Source organism: Phaenicophaeus curvirostris, chromosome Z (genome assembly GCF_032191515.1).
Source record: "Phaenicophaeus curvirostris isolate KB17595 chromosome Z, BPBGC_Pcur_1.0, whole genome shotgun sequence".
NCBI classification, from domain to species: Eukaryota; Metazoa; Chordata; class Aves; order Cuculiformes; family Cuculidae; genus Phaenicophaeus; species Phaenicophaeus curvirostris.
Genome location: NC_091431.1, coordinates 29,881,254 through 29,904,242, shown reverse-complemented (window position 1 = coordinate 29,904,242; position 22,989 = coordinate 29,881,254). Strand labels below are relative to the sequence as shown.

The window sequence follows — 22,989 nt, the reverse complement described above, 5'->3', positions numbered from 1 at the left end:
GGACTATATGAGGCACCTTTTTGCTGCCAGCCTTTGGAAAGGTGTACGATTTGAGTCTTGAGATAATTCCACCTCCTGCCCAACTCTAGAAACCACAATGTCAAAGAGGAATAGTAAATGTGTCAGGAAAATAGCTAAAAGTATTTTACAATATAGACGTAGTATACAAGAAAAAAACATTCCCCACCTTTCTCCTGTGTGTGCTTCCAAGTACCCATATGATGCATCAAACAAATATAGTACAGAAAATCTTAGTCCTAAATTTTCTTCCAATTGTATTACGCTCAAACCATCATTAATCTGACAATATATGAGGTCCAACAAAAAAAAAAAAAGACTGTGCTTCTAACCCTTTTTATTTAACAAATCAAGAAAATAACTACAATCCTCTGCATAATAGTTTCCTTCTGAGTTGACACACAGCTGCATATGATGCTGACAATGTTTAAAGCAACTCTGCAGATGATTTTCTGAAAGGCTGTTGAGGATCTCCATCGTTTTTGCCTTCATATCTTCTACTTACAAAAAATGGGCTCCTTTAAGCACCAACTTCATCTTTGGGAAGAGGGAACCAGGTATAGCAAACAGAGCGGGGACTCATGCACAGCAATATTGTTATTAGCTAAAATCTGCTTCACAGACACAGAGCTGTAGGCTGCCACACTGTCGTGCAAAATACACTTGTTTCTCCACAATTCTGATTGTTTCCGTCTCATGTGTTTTTGCAATTTTGTGAAGACTTCAACGTCATATTGTTGATTTACTGTTTAGCTGCTGGGAATGCGCTCTGCATCACAATAGCCCGGATATCAAAGAAAACAATCACTATGGCCTTGAACTTTTAATGACTCATGTGTGGATGTTTTTTGTCTTTCAGGAGATGTTGCTGACTTCCACTACGTTGATTGTCTCTTGGTTTCTGGATTATATGTAAATATCAAAGTTTTGTCACAAGTAATTACTGAATTCAACAAATACAGTTCATTCTCAATGCACTGCAAAAGGCATAAACATAATTCCTTGCAAAGTTCTTTTCATTCATCTCACAGTATTTTTTGAATCACTTTTGCACATTTTTTTAATGTTCAATTCTTCCATTAGAATGCATCAAATGAACTTTCTCAGCTACTACTCCAACATTCCACCTTCTGTCTTTTCAAATCACATCTTGCACTTTCTCAATGTTGTCATCAGTAACTGCTGTCCATGGGCAGCCTGGGTGATAATCATCTTTCACGTTACCTCTGCCTTCCAAAAATCATTTCTGCCATTCCAAAACACGTGCATGACACAAGCACTCCTCACTGTAAGCCTCAGTCAATAACTGAAAAGTTTCCATTGCAGATCTCTTCAGTTTTACAAGAAAATTGATGTTAACTCACTGCTCACTCCTGCAAACCAACATTTTCCAACTGAGGGTAAGAAAACATCTATATTTGAACACATGTCCACTTGTACTAAGTGAAGCGATCAAGTTGAGCCACGTCTCACTGTGATAGATAAGAACATGTTCTACAACCACTTCTTTGCCTCTCCCTTCCTACTCTTAGTTCCTGAGCTACAGGGTTAATCTCAGATTTTTTTCTGTTGGACCTCATACCTTAAGGCAGTTTTAAAATCAAGCACATTGCCCTTTTCCCAGATTTTTTGCAAGTATGCTTCTCCTGTCTCCGTTACAGAACTTTAGCCACCTCACATCATACTTAGCAATGGGAATCACTTGATAGCTTCAGTGTTTTGAAGTGTGACTAATATTATCAAGCAAGATTCGAAGCACACCTTGGTCTTACATCAAACAAGTAGTTATTGATGTAAAAAGCACAGAAACCAATATTAATTCCAAACAAAAATGAACAGGCTCTAGATTTTACACACGCACTTACATCCTCTACAACAATACTTTGAAGAAATGCAAATATTTATGATAATACATTAATTATGATAATACATTGATGCAAAATTTTATGATAATACATTAGTTTAATTAAACATGACTAATAAGCATTTCTAGAGCTCACTGAGAAATCATACCTGCCTAACTAAAACTGCGATGCAGTACTTATTGACTAATTCTTAGCTATAGTTTTGCAACAGATAAATTCTCTAAGAGGTTAAGTGCTCTTTTGCACATGTTGAGCGTGGTTTATTATATTTTTCTGACAAGCATAGCTCCCAGCACTTGATCAAGCAACCGCCTATACTGCCTTTATGGTAATAACTGCTTAACTCAAAGGCATGCTAAGAGGAATAGATAACCAGGGACATAAACAGTACTAGACTAAAGTTAGGCTGTACTCATAAGGTTTAGGTCTACTTTTACTGTCCAATAAACTGTGGCTAAACAAATAAAATACTAAAAAAAAGTGGAGAACCGGGGAGGTGGCCAGAAATTTGCTGCTTCACTGTAATATTAACAATTGATTTTAGGCTCATATCAAAAGCACCTCTGCAAGTTTAAACACATACTGGCATGAGGGAATGGCCTCAAGCTCCACCAGGGGAGGTTTAGGCTTGACATCAGGAAGACATTTTTCACAGAAAGGGTCATTGTGCACTGGAACAGGCTGCCCAGGGAGGTGGTTGGGTCACCTTCCCTGGAGGTGTTTAAAAGACGGGTGGATGAGGTGCTGAGGGGCACGGTTTAGTGACTGACAGGAATGGTTGGACACAATGATCGAGTGGGTCCTTTCCAATCTAGTGATTCTGTGATTCTATGATGTTCAGGGAGAAAAAAAATAATTTGCAAAGTGAAAGGGCATCAAAATAATCTTAAATCTAGTTACGGCGTCTCTGGAGAAAGGCAAGAAAAGTCACAGTCCATATACGTGCTGAGAGATGTTGGGTGTAAGCCTCCATATTCTGCACAGAAAAATCTCCAATACAGACTTTTGCCAGAGGAAGTACATCAGTCTGACTAAAAAGCAGATGTCCAGATTACAGAAAAGGGGACAAGAAACAGTGACACTTTGTTACTCTAGGTGTTTTCTTGGAGTATTAGTATGCTGAAAATTTTACTCCAAGCCTTTACACACCAACAGTCTGCAATTAAATTAGTTGGACTTTGCATATCATCAATCATCTCACAGAGGTCATACATTCCCTTAATTTCAAAGCAAATTCAGATTTGAGCATGCTCCCCTCTAAGACTCTGGAGTCTCATTGATGTATTTCTAGCACTAATATATAAAAAAAATATTGAAAAATTGGTCTAGATAGGACCACCAGTATTATACTGTCCCTCAGAACATCCATTCCCCTTCTTTCTTCAGCTAGTAATCACGTTCTGTCCCTCTACTCTCTCTCCACAGCTTCTTTATTCCAATCAGTCTTCTCTTACAAGTTATGATTATTTGTGTTGCCCTGCTCTGGATTATCTCTTGTTGGACAACATTCTTCAGTGCAGTACAAAAAGCTGGTGAAAGTCTTCCAGCTGAGACCTAACTAGTGGAAAGTGGACCAAGCTGGAAACACTCTTGATGTTTCCTTTTCTCCTACCAGTATCATAGTCACTAGTCCTTGTTCTGATGCATTAGAGGCATCACATCCTCTGAAAAACTGTTGTTGCTGCTCATCTTGTGCCTACAGCTGACAATTAGAAATGCAGTATTTTGGAATAGTTGCTACAGAACTACATTCTGTTTTTTTCCAGGACATTTCTCCAATTCATCACCATTACTTTGAGTCCCAATTCAAACATTCACATTTTTGGTTTTGCAATTTGAATTCATTGTATTTCAGGCTCTGCATATAAAACCAGCTATGTAAGTGGTTTCTAGTGAATTTCTGCTTTGCACAAAGATATTAATGTATGAGAACCTGTCAATTTCTTCCGAAGTCTTTCAGCTTCACAAACAGTAACTATTTTATTTCTATTTTATGCTTATACTACAGGAAAGTAACTTAGCCGGCTTGTTTTATAAAACCTCAAAAGAAAACACAGAATTCAGATTTCAGTTTTAAGAAATGACAAATTTCAAACATGTTGCAGCTTTAAAGACTATCTTGGACAGTATTTGCAAAATATGCACTCAACACATCTCACATATCTTTGGTGATTTTCTGTCTATCCATCATGATGAGTCTTACATATAAACACTAGTGATCAATCCTAAAATCATTAATGGTTGTATGCAAAATGTGCAATTTACCAAGCTTAATTAGGTCAGCTACTTGCTAGAGAAGTACTTGTTCAAGGGTGGCACTAATCTCCCCTAACTATGGTTACCTAAAAGCAAGGCATATGGTCGTGACTAATCACCTAGGCCCCTTCTGAGGTGAAACACATAGGCACATATAGGTGGAAAGTCATTTTACCACTTTTAGGCTGAAGTGACATGTGGACAGGTATGTGTCTCTCTTCAAAATCCATCAAATGTGGGCCTTTGTGATTTGCTGAATGACTGGCTCTTCATTTGAGTTCACTAGTGTTAGGCAAGATTAATCATACCCTGTTTGCATGACCAAATCTTGCACCTATAAAGCACTGTGGACAACTGGGGAAGAACTACTGCAATGCACTGATGCAAACAGAAGAGCTTGGCCCATTTACCTTCATTCCACAGTCCTAACCACATGACAATATAATCAGATACACACTTTTTTTAATGCCTAAAGTAAGATTTCTTGAACGTTTCATGTGCACTTAAACTGCAAAATTTTCCACAGATAATCTAAAGCCTACATTGTACTCCCTCACTCAATGTGCTTGTTCCATCACTGTAACTGTGTGCACCCTAGGAGTCACAGTGTCATAGCATGGCTTGGGTTGGAAGGGACCTTAAAGACCACCTAGTTCCAACCCTGCTGTCATGGACTGGGACAACATCCACTAGACCAGGCTACTCAAAGGCCCATCCAATCTGGCTGTTAGCACTTCCAGGGATGGAGCATCCACAACTTCTCTGGACAACCTGTTTCAGTGCCTCACCACCCTCAGGGTGAAGAATTTATTCCTTCTATCTGATCTAAATCTACGCTCTTTCAGTTCAAGGCCTTTATACCTTGTCTTGTAACTACATGCCCCTACAAAACATCTCTCTCTAGCTTTAAGTTCTCCTCCAGGTACCGGAAGGCTGCTATAAGGTCACCTTGGAGATCTCTCTTCTCTAGGCTGAACAACCCCAACTCTCTCAGCCTGTTCTCATAGGAGAGGTGCTCCAACCTTCTGACCATCTTTGTGGCCCTCCTCTGGACTCACTCCAACAGGTCCATGTCCTTCTTGTGTGAGTGACCCCAGTGCTGGACAAAATACTCCAAATGGGGTCTCATGAAAGCAGAGTAGAGAGGCAGAATCACCTCCCATGACCTGCTTGTCATTGTTCTTTTGAGGCAGCTCAGGATACATGGCCTTCTGGGCTGCAAGTGCATACTGCCAGGTAATATTGAGTTTCTCTTTATTCAGCGCTCCCAGGTCCTTCTCAGGGCTGCTCTCAGTATGTTGTCCACACAGCCTGTATTTGTGCTTGGGATTGCCCCACTGCATGTGCAGAACCTTGCTCTTGGCCTTGTTGAACATCATGAGATCCACATGATCCCACCTCTCAAGACTGTCAAGGTCTTTCTGGATGGCTACTAGCTGATATATATACATGGTCTTAAACTTCACAGTCATCTTTGTAAATACCATAGATATAAATCTCAGGATGACATTTAAAAAAAAAATGGCACCAATTTTGCTTGTATAATTTCCAATGGTTTAAAAGGGTACTTGATATTCAGAAAGTGGTGGCATGGTTGCTCACAGATCCTCAGGGATTCAAAAGTACTGAAATAAATGTAATTGCCTATTTGAATAAAAATATTTTTTCTATAATGTGGGACCGCATCAAGATAATGACCTAGATGATTAGGCTCTCCAGGGAGTGGTGAAACAGTTAAATTAAATTCCGTATTTCACATGAGATCAATTACAGCTGAATGAGATAGTATTACGTATCACATATCAGGCGGCTTCTCTAATCAATAGACTCTACAAACTTAGGCAATTATCATCACAGATGGGCTTGCTCACTCTTCATGGAGCTGATGAAAGAACTGCTGCTACTTTCTCTGCGCGAGGAATCAAACCCTTGTGCAAAGTCTGATGTTAACTGCATACACAAAATATGAAAATGAATGAAAACTCCACTTCTGCCCCAACCAACAGATTCACAAAATGGACAATGTAAACAAAGCAGTATCTCTCCTGCCAGCGTTGATGCAATCACTATAGAACATGACCATCAATGAGGCATTTTGCATACAAAACCCACTGATTTTCACATAATTATATATATAAAGGAACTTCACAAAATTAAACAATTGAGAGTTCATGCAAAACACTGATGAAAGCAATAACCACGCTAGAATAGGTTAAGCTTATTCTTTTCAACTTACTGCTTATATCCCTAGAAAAACATTTTTTTCAAGAATCAGTGCTGCAATAATAACCAAGCATTAGGATTCCTATAGCAGCATATGACTATAAGCCTTCTCATATTGCCACTTATTTTTACCTTAGAAGGGGTCCCAGGAAGAGGAGGACGAGTGTTAAAAACCACATTATCTGTAAAAGAATCAAATATAGAAGGATACTGAGCAAAGTAAGAAATGTACTGTAAGAACACAAAATTTTACATAAGGGACTAACTTTCTAGATTTTACACTATTTTACATTCTTTCTCTTGGATGATCTTCTTTGCTTTTGTCTATAATGCACAGCAGGCTCTGGTAAGTACTGTGCCTAAATGACTCAAAGATGTGCAAAAAGCACAGGTATATCCTTTCACCATGGCACTGTCATCCAGTTAGAATAACAGAAGAAGGCCTTAGAGAGAGAACACCACTTCTGGAATAGCTTTTTTTCCCCAGCAGTCAGGGCAAGAGGAAGGACAAGTTCTCATCGCTATTTAACATGACATTAAAGAAGAAACAGGCCAAAAGGATACTGGACATCAAGACACTCCCTCAACACCTTCCCCTGTGTTTCTGTAAGTTATCAAAGAATGACTCTCTGACACCCATCCTCAGCATCAGGTGCAGCAAATTCCTTGTTCTGCCCTGCTCTCCCCAACATGGGAAGTGTCTCCTCATCTGTCAGCAAATAAACTGTTGCATGCACCTCTCACTGCACCCAACCTGAATGCCCACAGTAGTGCCACTGATGTGCTGGCATTGGCTTGGAGTAAAGACCATTGGAGGAGGGCTGGCATGATCACCTTGTTAGTGTGTGTGGGCCAAATAACATGAACTGCCACTTCGAGCAGTAAAGCACATTTTGAATCTGACATTAATTTAGAGCAAGCAGTAATAGGAGTTGATAGCCCTCCTTAAGGGAGGATCTGTCTCCATCCTCCATGATCTCTCAGATCTTACCTCACCTGAAGAGTTGGAAATCTGGTATTTAAAATCTAACATAATCTGCAGCCACCTACATGGCAAGTGGAAAAAATGCACAGATCTTTATCATCATTAGCAAGGCTATTTATATATATATAAAAATAATAGGAATAACTCACCATTTTCTGAGCCAAGTTGTGGACAAGGAATGGTGAGAACCCTTAACAATCCATCTGGTTTGTATGAATAATGCTCAACCAACTACCAGAATGAGAGAGGTGGAAAAAAAGGAAGAGAAAAAGATATTAAAAAGCAAGGCAAGCAAAATTAAGTATTTTGTCTCTTTAAAATTGTGCATATGTACAACAATTGGTATGTATTACAGCAATGAACCGGGCATTCAGCAGATCTTCACTGCACATATTCTTACCTCATCTTTACTTCTCTTTCACAGAGATGTATGTTTCTGGGGTAACCTCGTGGACAAACCTGGAACCTGATGCAGGAGCTGGATGTGTAAGACTCCGCATTTCACACTTGGTTCTGCTACTAACCACTTTGTAAGTCTGAGAAAATCCCTTCTGTTTATACCTCTGAGTTACTGACCTTTTTTTAAAAAAAAAAACCTTTTTTTTTTTTCCCAAGATAAGTATAACTGCAGTGCAGGAATTGTCCTCATATGCAATGCTTTTTTTGGACCTTGAATTTGTAATGGGATGTAAGCAGTTAATAAATGTACAGCACTAGTAGTTGTGACCACTTGTGTTTCTGGATTGTCCTCTCCATGCTATTTTATTACACGTTCGTTACTGCTATTTTGGCTTTGGCACATTTGGGTAGAAAGGAAGTGGGCCTGTAAGTAAAAAAGTTGCAGAATTATTCAAAAAACTTGTAAGATAGTACAGCTGCTTTTAAATTTCCGGTTACTCCAGGAGAGAAATATGCAGAACATTTACCAGAAAGGCTAAGAATTAATATATGCAAGTAAAGACTTATATTCTAGATTTGTGACTCACCTTACTTGTTTTAACAGAATTTTAAACAAGAAGACATAAGAGTTTTCTGCAGGGGTTTCAACTCCCTTAGCATATTCAATCCATGGAGTCATAGCTCCAATATTCAGTTTTATTACCAACTATGAATTCCTTAATTGCTTAATCTTTACCATTTAGACAAATATTGGAGGTAACTCTCAGCATACTTTGCTTTTTCAGCCTTTAAGGTAGAGCATTTCAAAGCTAAAGAATGCAGTATGTGTACAACATCCTAAACCATCCCGTTTACGCTTCTTAGAATTCTGTTTATTGATGTCGTAAAGGACAGTAGCAAAGACTATACCTAGCGTAGCTATTACTGAATACAATCACTTGCAAATGCGAATGGTCTTCCGTTCTAGAGAGTGTTCAGCTAACTGCATAATAACTACAGCAATTCTGAACTTCACCAAGCTGAAATATAATATTTAAAAATTACTAAACCCTCCACAGCTACATAGCTTTCTACATTAACATATATTTTCTTCATGTATAGACACCACATAAAGTTGGAAATGTGACAAAAAACCTGTCAAAACATGTTGCTGTTTAGATAGAAACTGTTGTTGCACAGAGAAGTAAAACAAGCTGCCTTAGTCAGTTATATGGAAATATGACAGATATCCAAGAAATTAAAATTTAAGAGACCTGCCAGAGGGTGTCAAATCTTTTTCCATCTGGTATGGAGAGCTTTCCTGTCTTATCTCTGTCGATACGGTAATGCAGTACTTTTCCATCATTCAGCAGACACAGGGCATAGGAACCATTGCTGTCCCTTTCTCGGATACTGTAGGAATAAGACAGATTTTCAGGGTTATTGCTTACTAGAAATGAGAATCTGGGTTGAAATTCCTTTTTAAAATCACCCTTTCCTTTAAGCTTTTGAATTAAAACCAAAGCAAAATCAGCACTGCAACTTCTGAAGACGCCAAAAGGCAACGGATGACAACAGAAAATCCACAATGTGGAGCTCTTTGCTAGGCAGCTACAGGACACTTCGCAGTGCATAAATGCTCTCTGAGCAAGGAAGCATTTGAAGGCTTGTGCACTGCAGGCATTCAAAGCCCATGGAAGCCTGAGGCCAGGATCCAGCAGTTATGCTTCAATATCCTCTACAGATGACCTAAAATTAAAAACAACAGATAAGTGCCTTCATTAAAGAAAGATTTCTCCCTTGTATCTTTTATTTTGTAATAAAGAAACAACAGTAAAGGTGGAAGATAAAATACTGAGACAATATAATGTGAAATACAAACAAAGGGTTAATCTTTGTGCACTGAAACAGCTTGTTGCTTGGCTGGGAATACAAAGTAAATCCCGCATTTCTGTAAACATCAATTCTTATAATTTCTTTAAAGACAGTAATGCTTTGTTGAAAATTTCACATGAAATGTCACACAATATGGAGTTATACATCTAGTCTAAACTTCATCAGTGAGAGATCACAGTATGTAATATGAAAACCGTCTAAAATTCATATGTTGCTGGGATGACGACCAGATCTGCAAACAACATCTGAGATGCCTGCAAAGCATTGCAGAGTTGTTTTACATACACTCAAGGCCAGCTCCCATGCGTCTTCTGGTGAGTGACCCACAGCAGATAGGAGTTTGCTACTAGCTCCACTGTAGTTGGAATAGCATTTTCTGAGTTTAGAAGGCAGGTTTCTCCTTTTAGTTTACGCTGCCCATGTTCATTTGCTGCAAACAGTGAGTCAGCAATGGCGTTAGATTAAAATTTTCTGGAATAATGGGTTTTCCTTATTTAAAAACCCAGACTGAGTAGCATCAAAACACTTCCTGTCGCAGTGTGCACAGAAATCTTCTCACTCTACTTGAATTTTCAAAAGACCCAAAAAGAAATATGGCAGGATATACTCATGAAGGTGTTAGGAAGTTCCACTGGTGTAACACTACTACCTGTTATCATGTCTCAGAAGATTGCCAGGGCAAGCATTAAATTCTGCTTCTCAGCTAACTCACTCAAGGCTGAACTAAAACTGTTTTTGTCTGGACTACTCACGCAACTATTTTTTCAAGGAGAGTGATTCTTGTTGCCTAAAATGTGAACAGGACACCGGCTAACAGAAAAGGGAAATGAGACCATTTTTTTTCTGAAACCAAAGTAACTTGCCTTGTGCCTCTAGAGCAATTTGAAACATTGTGGTTTTTCATCACATGAAGGTATTTTCTCAGCATGCTGGTTTCCTGTGCTAACTGACCAGTGGAGAATAGCAAGTTCTGCTAACATAAAGAATAAGTTTTACTTTGTCTTCCTCTGACTTGCTCTTAGCAAATAAGGCTTGGAAAAAATATTTTCAGAATAGACGCCATCATTTCTAATACACAAAAGAATGGCATTTCATTGCATTCAGACTTCTGTTTAGAATACTGCACAAGTAAGATTATAGAAATGCAACAGATTTTTTCCCAGAAACAAATGCTTTTCATGTGCCAGATGAGGAAATGTTAGCTCCAATACAATTAGTTTTACTGAAACCTATTTTCATTTGCAAGTGTTGCTAATATCATAAGAGGCATCGTAAACATTCACAGTAATCAATGAGACAAGAGAAGTCTGATTTCTAAGGACCACGGCACAGATCCCAACAGCCCTTATCAGTATCCAGGACAGGATTTAGTAGAGTTCAGTTTTATAAGGTTGGCATTGTATTTCTGAGTTCTTCCTTCTCCAACCCAACAGCTACCTAATTGTGAAGATATCTGCAGTTCACAGTCCTAATAATTTCTGTCAGACAGCTCTATCACTGCACATGCACAAAATATCCATTCTAACGCTCATGACTGACTAGAATCCAAAGGGAGCCTCATTCTCTTGGGGTTATGGTCCAGGTGTTTTTTTAAGCTGTAGCCAGTCAACTCCAATACAATGTGGATCCCTACAAAACACAACATAGGAGGTACTGCTATCTTCCAGAATATGTCTGAAGAGTATCAACATCCCTGAACCAACAGGCAAATGATGGCCTAAGTCTTAGTTTTGGCAGCTAGATCCCTTACTGGTCCAACAAGGACTCTCATTCTGGTGAATGTAACCCAAGTAGAAACCAATAACTACTTGGAGTATCATTATAAACTGTGTAAATGGCTGTTCTCTGCTTAAGTCTCCTTAAGCAAAAAGAACAATATCCAAATTTTTTATCTCCTTCCAAGCAAAAAGCCAAATGACCCCTTTCTAAAGGAAAAAAATCCCTGAGGGTAAAAAAAATAAATCACTATTACAACATGCCTCATTGAGTCTGTAGAACAACAGAAGTCACAGCATTCTACAGTGGAAAATAGTGAAGGAAACAAACTAGCAGAATGCTTGCTATAGAAATGGTACGAAATTATTCTCACTCCTGAATCCAAGAGCATGTTAAAGTTTGTCCTCAGACTTGCTTTGCCAGTGATAATAGTGATAATAGCTTCCTTGATGTCAGAGATACTGACGTCCCCCACTGCTCATCGAGCTCCAGCCATTCCCTACTGGTCTGCCCTTACGGCCATCTCTCTTGGAACGTTATTAACAACATGGCTACTCATTATCACTTCAAATATTTGCAGCACACTGCACATGTTCCAAGTATGAGGCAATAAGAAATTAACCTGCTGTCATCTGTAAAAGGATCATACAAAGCAAAAACTGGATTAACCGCAGTCTCCATTTACATGATTTCTTCTTCCTTGTTCAGTAATACATTCCCATCTGTTCAGAAATGTCAGCACACTACAGAATTTAGGAGCTAACTCAGCCACACACTTGCTGTCTCCCATGGAACCTAAAGCTTTGTCTCCTGATAAGGCTACTGTGGTGTGCTGCATAGTGACAAAATGCCTTTGCGAGAAGGACTGCATCACTGTAGTCTATTTTGTTGGCATTGCCCTGCCAGAAAAATACACTATGCTCCATGAAAACCCTAACAAGTAGCTTTGTTGTTTAACCACACCTGCAACAGGGGATCTTCTCAGTGCTGCCGTCTCAGTCAGGAATCACAAGTTTTCTTCACACCTCTGACCTTCTCTGCTGCTGAAGCCCACAACCTTGTGAGTCATTCTAGTAGTCTAAACTAGTTTTGTCCCCTTTAGAATATCTTGTTGCCATTCTTACCAAAATCATTTTTTACTTTCCTTCTACACGATTGTTTGCATTTTACGAGAACTACATATGGCTATGAACCCATATAGAAGGTTTATAGACTAAACTGCTAATTATGCTATGTCTTCACTCAGACTTTCCTTAACATTGGATTTTTAAGATTAACGGTATTTCTGAACACTGTTTGTCTCCCTTCAGCTTCAGTATTTCTGATTCTTATGCAAGATCACACAATCATGTAACTGAAGTGGTCACTAACGATTACAAAGAAAGATGTGTCAAGAGCTACCACACATTTACCAGAGTTGTTTCCTATGTGAAACTGCAGAGAAAACTAAAGATTTTCACACTGCTGGTCTATAAATGTTAGCAAATTTTTAATTTATTTTTCAACTGGTCCACACATGCATGCATATACACATAAAACGTAATCTCTAGATCAATGCCTCTCATTCTTGTGGAAGATTTCAATCTTCCTGATATCTGCTGGAAGTACAATAGAGCAGAAAGGAAGCAGTCTAGGAGGTTCCTGGAGTGTGTGGAAGACAACTTCCTTGCACAGCTGGGGAATGAACCAACAAGGGAGGGTGCCCTCCTGGACCTGCTGTTTGTGAACAGAGGAGGCCTTGTGGGGGATGTGGCAGTAGGTGGACGCCTAGGACAAAGTGATCGTGAGATGATAGGGTTTTCTGTTCTAGGTGAAGTGAAGAAGGTGGTTAGTAGGACAGTAGCATTAAATTTACAGAGGGCAGACTTTGAACTTTTCAGAAGGCTGGTTGGCAAAGTCTCATGGGAAAGTACTTAAGGGCAAGGGAGCCCATGAGGGCTGGGAGCTCTTCAAAAAGGAAATCCTAGCAGCTCAGGAGAAAGCCATCCCCATGTTCCAGAAAAAAAGCCGGCAGGGGAGAAAGCCAGCTTGGTTGAACAGAGACATCTTGAGTGATATCAAGAAGAAGATAAATGTTTATGGGCTCTGGAAGAGGGGACAGGCCTCTTGGGTGGACTACAGGAGGGAAGTGAGATTGTGTAGAGAAAAAATCAGAAGGGCTAAGCCTCAACTAGAAATCAGATTGGCAAAGTCTGTGAAAGATAACAAAAAATCCTTCTATAAATATATAAATAACAAAAGGAGGACTAGGGAGACCATACAGTCCCTATTGGACGCAGAAGGAACAACAGTGACAGGGGATGAGGAAAAGGCTGAGGTACTTAATGCCTTCCTTGCCTCAGTCTTTAATTGTAAAGAAAGTCGTTCCGTCTGTGTACAAACCCAGGAGCTAGAGGAGCAAAATGAGGCTCCCATGATCCAAGAGGAGGTGGTCAGAGCCTTGCTAGCCGAACTAGACACCCACAAGTCTATGGGGCAGAATGGGATTCATCCAAGGGTATTGAAGGAGCTGGCGGATGTGCTGGCCAAACCCCTTTCCATCATCTTCCAACAATCCTGGAAGACTGGGAAAGTTCCACTGGACTGGAGGCTGGCTGATGTTGTGCCCATCTACAAGAAGGGTCACAGGGAGGATCCAGGGAACTACAGGCCTGTCAGTCTGACCTCAGTGCCAGGGAAAGTCATGGAGCAGGTGATCTTGAGTGCTATCATGAAGCACATGCAAGAGAACCAGGTGATCAGGCCCAGTCAACACGGGTTCACAAAAGGCAGGTCTTGCCAAACTAACCTGATCGCCTTCTATGACAAAGTGACTCGGCTGCTGGATGAGGGAAAGGCTGTGGATGTATCTTCGTGGACTTGAGTAAAGCCTTTGATACAGTTTCTCACAGCATTCTGCTTGAGAAACTGTCAGCCTCTGGCCTGGACAGGCGCACACTCTCCTGGGTGGAAAACTGGTTGGATGGCCGGGCCCAGAGAGTGGTGGTAAAGGGTGTGAAATCCAGCAGTGACAAGTGGGGTTCCCCAGGGCTCAGTGCTGGGTCCAGCCCTGTTCAATGTCTTTATCAATGACCTGGATGAAGGCATCGAGTGCACCCTTAGCAGGTTTGCAGACGACACTAAGCTGGGTGGAAGTGTCGATCTGCTGGAGGGTAGGGAGGCTCTGCAAAGGGATCTGAACAGGCTGGACCACTGGGCTGAGGCCAATGGCATGAGGTTTAACAAGGTTAAATGCCAGGTCCTGCACTTGGGGCACAACAACCCTGTGCAGTGCTACAGACTAGAAGAAGTCCGTCTAGAAAGCTGCCTGGAGGAGAGGGACCTGGGGGTGTTGGTTGACAGCCGACCGAACATGAGCCAGCAGTGTGCCCAGGTGGCCAAGAAGGCCAAAGGCATCTTGGCTTGGATCAGAAACGGCGTGACCAGCAGGTCCAGGGAGGTTATTCTGCCGCTGTACTCGGCACTGGTGAGACCGCTCCTTGAATACTGTGTTCAGTCCTGGGCCCCTCACCACAAGAAGGATGTTGAGGCTCTGGAGGGGGTCCAGAGAAGAGCAACAAAGCTGGTGAGAGGGCTGGAGAACAAATCTTACAAGGAGCGGCTGAGAGAGCTGGGGTTGTTTAGCCTTGAGAAGAGGAGGCTGAGGGGAGACCTCATGGCTCTCTACAACTACCTGAAAGGAGGTTGTAGAGAGGAGGGTGCTGGCCTCTTCTCCCAAGTCACAGGGGACAGGACAAGAGGGAATGGCCTCAAGCTCTGTCAGGGGAGGTTTAGGCTGGACATTAGGAAAAAATTTTTCACAGAAAGGGTCATTGGGCACTGGAACAGGCTGCCCAGGGAGGTAGTTGAGTCACCTTCCCTGGTGGTGTTTAAGGCACGGGTGGACGAGATGCTGAGGGTCATGGTTTAGTGTTTGATAGGAATGGTTGGACTCGATGATCCGGTGGGTCTCTTCCAACCTGGTTATTCTATGATTCTATGATTCTATGATAAAAAATTACTAGAAATAATATTATTATTTGTTATGGATGGATGCCCCATCCCTGGAGGTGTTCAAGGCCAGGCTGGATGGGGCCTTGGGCAGCCTGATCTACTGGGACATGTCCCTGCCTATTGCAGGGGAGCTGGAACTAGATGATCTTTAGAGTCCCTTCCAACCCAAACTATTCTATGATTCTATGATTATCACAATGTTAATAACAGTATTAATAATATTAATAGTATTATCTATGATCACTTAGATATTATTGATCATCTTATTCTACAATCATGCCCTCTACCAGGTGAAGTCTAATGAAAAATCAGAAGTCTGATAAGAACCAGCATCTAACACAGCATATACAGTAGTGTAAATGAAATTATCAGGGGAGTGAGACTTGATAATCAAGTTCTCTATTTTCAATTGCTCTTCAGGTAATTTTTGAGATATATTTTGCTTTATTCCACTACTATACCTTTTTTTTTTCCCAAATTTTGTGGCTAGAGTGGCAACCTCTCATGCCTGTTCTTCCCAGAAGAGGTGTGCACTACTTCCTATTTTGCATGATTTCATGATGTTATTTCTATACTTAGCTTTGTCAACAAACTCTATAGCACCCACATACATGCTTATTTCACTGACTTTTCAGTCATGATAAAAAATTTTAAAAATTATTTGAAAAATCCCTAGCAAACCATCTATATTTATCTCAGAACTTTTCCATCAGTTTGGTTGAGTTACTGTGTTAGATTTCTGATGCTACTTGTGATGTTTTCAACTGCAGGCAGGAAGTTTTTAAACTACTTCTATATTTATTATATATTAAAAACCCTCTAGATTGGGTAATCTTGTACTGCTAAAGCACTAAAGAAATCTAGGCATTAGATGTGCTCTCACAGAGACCACTGTAGCAGATTCTGTTTCAAGGTAAGCAGGTCAGACAGTTGTTTTAGAGACCCTTGTGGAAGAATATGCAGAAATATTCTAGCCTTCTAACATTTACTATTTTTTTCCATAATAAACAACAATATTTTTTCATATGCCAGCATCTGCTCGTGGACTTGATGAATAGCTCACAGTACCTAATCTCACTGAAAACCTAGCTGCCCTCTAATGTTCCCAGGCTCCAATTCCTACCTCAACAAATGAACTTCTCCTAGTCATTGTACGTTCTAAATTTTACCTTTCAGTCAGCTACCAGGCTGGAGCGTCTTGACTAGCGTGAGAAAAATAGTCCCCAAGCAGCTACACTCACAAACACAAATTCACAGTCCTCAGTCCACAGATACACAGAGGATTCTAACATATGCTGCTTCTGGGTAAGGAAAAATATGTGATAACCTGCACCTGAAATGTAAAACAAGGCACCTCTCTAGCAGTCAACAATTTTGCTGCTACTGTTTCAGTTAGCTAACATATAAGTGGTTTATTTCTCCACACCTGCCAAGCAAGCCCATGTTAGGCAAACCACTGCACAAACCAGAAAACTTCTCTGAATTAAGATGGTTCTTTTGCTACTTGTAACGAGCCTCTAGGTCTACTGATCTCAGAGCTACAAGAGCTCTAAATTATAACCAATTTCTGATACAAATGCACAACACATTATTTCTCCTGCTGCTCTGGCTGCTGAATTATGGGACAGATGAAGACCTCACCTTGTTTCTTCCTTGGGCGCACAAGAGTAAATGGCAGCTAGGGTATTGCTGAGTGCTAAGCCTGCCAGATAGACAGTCCATGAAAGAACAATTACATCAGCAGTCCATGCAAGAAAAAATGCATCGAAAGCACCTTACAGAGGCAAAAGTAAATACTGTTGTCCTTAATAAGTGGGACACAAGCTCAACATACTACGTGCTATATTTTCATATTATTAAAGGCCACAGCAGAGCACGTGTCCATACTGCAGCCCTCCATGCTGGTGGGCATTTCCTTTGAAAGTACCTCCTCTGGAGAGTCCATGCTGCAGCAGGAAATGGAGTGAAGGATGTAGCAGGGCAGCAGAGAGAAACCGTTACAGACTCACCACAGTCCCTGTCCCACACCCATTGTTCCCTGAGCTGCTTGGTGGGAAAAGGAGTTGGATGTGAAGGAGTGTAGTTGAATCTGCAAAAAGTAGGTGCGTGGGATCTGAGAGGAAGGTGGGTTTTTTATGTTTTCGTCTTTATTTCTTACTGTCCAACTCAATTTGAACTAAACTGTTTTTCCCTAAGTGAAGTCTGTTTTGCCTGTAAGAGTTAGTGGTACATAATCTCCCTGTCTTCATTTTCTCCCCTGCGCTTTTCCATCTGTTTTCTTGCTCTGTTCTGTTGAGGAGGGGGAATCAGACAGTGGCTGGGTGGCCCAAGGTTAACCTACCACAGTCACTTAGTACTGCTTAACAGTTACAAAACAATGTTCAGTGAATTTTTCTTGGTATTGAATTTCTCTGATGTTCCCTTTAGAATTAAACCTAGTACTTCATTACAAAATAATGACTCACGTTTTTTGCTATAGTTTCCCATCTTTAGCTAAGTGGAAACCTAATCTTGGAGACACTTCCTTAGTACAGGAATGGTTATGTCATGAATACCATGCTGGACTTGGCTCTCTCACTGTGAATAACCCACCTTTTAGGACATGCTCTTATTTGAGATTTGTTCAAGGCAACTGTGTAGTTACAGTGGTGGCAAACAGCAATACCCCAGAAAAAAAGCACTCACAGAAATTTTCCATTGTTTCTTGACCCAATGAGGATACGGTGTTCTGATTCTTCCCGAGATATCCTCCCATGGAACCACGGCATCTTCTCATGGGCTGTAGTGGCAATCAACTTCTCCAGCTGAGGCTTTTGACTAATGATAGCTTGTTCAAGAGCATAGCCCTAGAGAGTGGCAAAAATAGTGCACAACAGTCAAACTGTCTTCTGCAATAAAAACATAACATGCAAACTCCCAAGGCCAGCTAAGAGTGGAGGATTAAAACAAGTTACCATGTCACCAAGCATGTCTGCACATCAGCCAATAAAAATTCAAAATGAAAAGCAATCAAACAAACCATTTCTGTATCTTGTTCATTACATCTATTAATTTTTGATGCATATAGAAATCTGATGACACAGGTTAGTGCAAAGGTAGATGAGACTATCCTAGCACAAGACATCAAAAAATCTGTAAGTTCTGCAAAACTTCAGGAAACTACACTTATGGCCAAGTTACTGCATGTATCGTGGGAGAACCAACATCCCAGCCCTGTTCAAAACCCCAAAAGCTATGATTCCATTACGAAATAATACTACATAGCAGCAGCAACAGATGGAAACCAACACTGCAGTCTGTTTTTCTCCTAACTCAGTGACCACTTCATGGCAAAATCAGCTTCGATTTACCTGCAAATTCCAAGTTTGTTTGACGTACTCTCTGATGAGGTTCTCTTTTAAATCTTCAAAGGGTCCTGTTTTGGGTTCAACGCCTGGTGGTCGGTTAAAAGGTTTTCTCAGTAGACAAACAAGGCCATCTGCTTCCTCTGAGTGATAGTGAATGAGCTCAGCAGGGCTGGCATGAGACTTGCCTCCTGCAATAGCATATGAGCCACTCAGCTCTCTCTCAATTGTATAATGATGGACCTTTCTTAAATGGGCCAAAGATAAAGCAAAGCCCCCCAGGTAATTCCGGCTTTGACGGAGCAAGTATAGTCCATCAATCATTCCTCCTTGCATAAGATACTCCTCAGCTTCTTCACGTGTAATATTGCCAAAGAAGTATGGCAAATGGTTAGCAGGGTTTGCTGTGTTGGAAGCCATGTTTGTTTTTTTTTCCAAGTAGCAAACTTAATATTCTATACCTGAAAAAAAAAGACAGAGACATGAATATCAGCTGAAAGGAGGAGGATAAATCAGTAATATGAAAGTTCACAAGTGGCATACCAGTAATATATTTTTAAAAAGAATTGGGGATGAAGATCACATTTTCATTTTTATTTTTATTTTGTTGGAAGTTGTCCTTCTAAATCCCAAAAGAAAGCTTTCCCCTGTTATATAGTAGCATTAAAGGTTCCTGTTAACTGCAGAAATTTCCTTTAACTGTCTCCCTCTCTGCTCCCTTGCCTAGCTATATAGAGGTCCTGACATTCTCACTTGCCTGAACACCTCAATCCATCCTTTTACAACGGCCTTGAGGTGTTTCTGAATAAAAGAATATAACTACATAAGAAAGACTGAGTGAGAATGTTTTTTCATTTTAGTTTTGTGCCATTATAATTTTGCTTATAAAAGTGGCTTATGATAGTAGGTGGGCTGAGTACTGACAGAAATCCTCTATTAAAATAGTTAACATTCCTCTCCACAGAGATTTACCACGTTTTTTTAATAGGGGTGGGGAAAAGTGACAGTGTCTTTTTGAGCAATTTTCATTCCAACCAGCTTTTATTGAAATAATACAAAGGCATACTGTCAACAAAAATACAGAAGAGAATAAAATTTAGCATCTCTAAAGAATAATGGCGAAGATAAGGTAAATGGCTTCAATTCTTTTATTCTTAATTTAATTTTAAAAAGTCTTGCATATATTTAATAGACATCATACATAAGAGATCATATTATTTTAAATATATTAATATATATTTTAAAAAATATATGCACAAGGACTCAAACTCTAGTTACTGGAATACTTTTGTTCTTGTTTCCTGTCTTCCTTGACTTATGTCAGCCTCTAACCTACATTGTCGGTAGAGAACTTTATTTTCATTAAAACACTGCCTAGACAGCTAAGTATTGTGCTGGAACAATGTTTTTCTCTTTCAAGTTACTGAAGAGGAGACATCAGAACACAAATGCTGAATTTGGTTTACTATTCATATTAGTAACATTTAAATGACTATCTAATGGGTACTGGGAAGAACAACCTAGCTAGCTGCTGATAACATTTAAATAGATAGGAAGCTAATATTTTGACATCAATGAGACCTGTATTCTTGCAAGAGTATGTGCAAGCTCTTTTTTTGTAAGATTAAGTGGTCCACAACTGCAATAACTTAGGTAACTGAAAGTTCACTAGTCAAGTGATTAATTGTTTGCTGCAACATCATTAGTTTTTCATACACTTTCTCCTCCAAATGCTTCCTCAGTTCAAACACTTTTTAATTAGGACGAGCCAAAGACTGATACATCTATAGTTTAGGTGCATAAGATGGAAGGAAATCCATTTAGGAATAGTTCAACATCTTCTTTCAGTCTAGAAAGAAAAGAAAAATCCTACCAAGTACTGGCGTCTGCGCATCTGTAAAATGACTTCGTCATTTGAAAAATTATTCAGAGAACACATGGAATGCTGAACAAAGCTAGCAATATGTGCTTATCTTTATATTATTTGTCTGTTATTAAACTTTTCCTTAGGAACTATCTCACAAATTCATTGCCAAAATTTTCACTTCCTTGTCTTTTAAGTTCAGTTGTGATAAGTTGATATTGAAATACTCTCAAGTATAGGAAATAGGTGATAGCCACTGTTATTTGTAGTGTACTACACAGAATTAAGGCTAAGAGGGCAACTCTGCAAGTACATAAATGGAAAAACCTGTTGTTCCTTTGTATTTACATCACTGCACATCTTGTATTCTTTTTTCCAATGGATATACATTAAGTGAAATGTACATATACATACTGAATATGAAATCCATGAGCATTCATTTACGAAATACTGTTATCTGTGTTTTATTTAGTCTACTGCAGCCCTCTTTTCCTATCTTCCATTACCTTTACTAAATGTGGATAAAAGGATCAGAAGTTCAGTTCCTGTTTCTATTGCTGTGCAGAATACATAGCAGTAAAGACAATGTGGCCTTCACAGTTAAACAAAGGGCACAATTTTGGGAAGCCGTGCAGCAGCCTGTGGAATCAGCATTAAATAATTCTGGATGTATATGAATGGGGTTAATAGATCTCTTGGCTTGCAGCTGTCCAAAATGTGGAGATGCCTTCATGGAAGACCATGTTCGAAGGGAGGGTCCATTGAGCAAAGCCGCAACTGAGGAATAGGTGTTCTTCGGCACACACTGCTTCAGGCTGACATCTTCCCTGGCAGCTCTGCAGCAAGCAGAGCTGTGGTGTACCTAGTGGTGAGTTCAGATATGGCCCATCAGTGGACCACAGATGATTTGCTGTCTTTCGTGCTTGGGTCCAGTAATGGCAGAGAAACTCCTATGCTGCTTTGTAAATATGTAAAAAAACCCAACATGTGGGGGAAGGGAGAACACACAAGTCAAATGAATAAGGCTCACACAGTACAGAAAACTAGCAGGACATAGTCAGGACAAACCACATGCTGTGCAGATCTTCTGGTCTTCTCTCACCTTCCCAAAGAAGGAAGACATCAAACTGCAGAGCTACTGCAGCTCTACAAAAGACAGATGTATGCTGCATTTTATTTGTTACTCTTACGGTTTGCAGCCAAAGATCACTGGTTTAAGATCACATACCATGCTCAAGTTAATCTTTCTGGATTTTTGTTAACAAAATTTCCCTCTTCTTTCCCATTTAAATGTCTCAGTTCTGAGAAATCATGCACTTAACCCAAATTAATTATGTAACTAATATATCTTTTGTTTATTAACTGCAAAAGAAAGCTGTAACTGAGGAGACAGAAGAAAGCAGTCCTTAGTAAGCCACCACCAAACTGATTTTGCATAAAATACTATGCAAAATGACAATTTTGACCACACCAGACAAAGACAAAGATAGGTTTCCACAAACAGAATGCAGAAAAATATTAAAAAACATTGAAAAAAACCCAGATCTATTCATTAAGAAGTCACAGCACACACACAAAACAGAACTGATATGTGTGCATGGCAATAGGACCAAAAGCCCGAATAAAATTTCCCTACTACTTCTAAAAGATGTTCCAAACCACCCTCTGAAGGGGGAGCAGTGTATAGGAATACCAAGTTAAATCGAATCACTCATCTCAAATACAGAAAGCAAAGAAGATGGTATATCAGGACATTCATTGGAGCTTAAGGGTTGACCTGGAAATCTGATTAAATCCTCAAAAACTCAGACAGTGTTGAGCCTCATAATGCTCTTCTAGCAGTGCTACTGTTATCAAGTTATTAGACTTGAAAATAGTTCAAGTATAATTACAAAAGGTGTAGCCACATCTTTGGGGTCACCTGTGGCTAGGCGGCAGTAAGGTTGAAGCTGAAATCTGCCCAGTCAGAACTAAGATACAGTGTGTTCCTGGAGACTCCTAGCCTGCACGCTCATGATTCAGACTGGTCCTTGTTCCTTCTTGTTGGAGCTTAAATTTCAGTGATCCTTGGCTGTCTGACCTTCTAACATATCATGATGTTGACCTGGAGTCTCCTACCATCCACTGACTGCAGTTCTTCAATTTTCTTTAAAGCTCATTATGATACATTTTATATTAGAAGGGAATAACCTGTTATCCTGAACAGTTAGATTCAACTCTGTAGGTGAAAGGGTAACGGTTTTGACAAATTCAGTTTTTTATGTTCCTTTCTAGCAGATGAGTTATGGATATTATTCCTACATTCAGTAGTTACCTTTATTAATGCAATTAGAGTTCGTGGACTTGAGTCAACACTTAACTAAAACAAGTCCCTCAGAAATGCCACCTTTGTACACTGCTGATATAAAATACAAAAATTTAACTGCTGCTAAAGAGCTTTCTTTTAAGGGC

At 39.9% G+C, this 22,989-nt stretch overlaps 1 protein-coding gene across 1 annotated transcript in view; it reads right to left on the bottom strand.

Moving 5' to 3' along the window:
- Nucleotides 1-22,989, bottom strand: part of SYK (spleen associated tyrosine kinase) — a 51,324-nt gene that overhangs the window by 14,864 nt on the left and 13,471 nt on the right. Inside the window, exons 2-7 of the mRNA XM_069879922.1 lie at nucleotides 18,681-19,135; nucleotides 18,016-18,176; nucleotides 9,000-9,138; nucleotides 7,497-7,578; nucleotides 6,495-6,544; nucleotides 17-85 (exon numbers count right to left, since the gene is read on the bottom strand). Coding sequence (XP_069736023.1) covers nucleotides 17-85; nucleotides 6,495-6,544; nucleotides 7,497-7,578; nucleotides 9,000-9,138; nucleotides 18,016-18,176; nucleotides 18,681-19,094 — 915 coding nt within the window. The 5' untranslated portion in view covers nucleotides 19,095-19,135. The remainder of the gene's footprint in view (nucleotides 1-16; nucleotides 86-6,494; nucleotides 6,545-7,496; nucleotides 7,579-8,999; nucleotides 9,139-18,015; nucleotides 18,177-18,680; nucleotides 19,136-22,989) is intronic.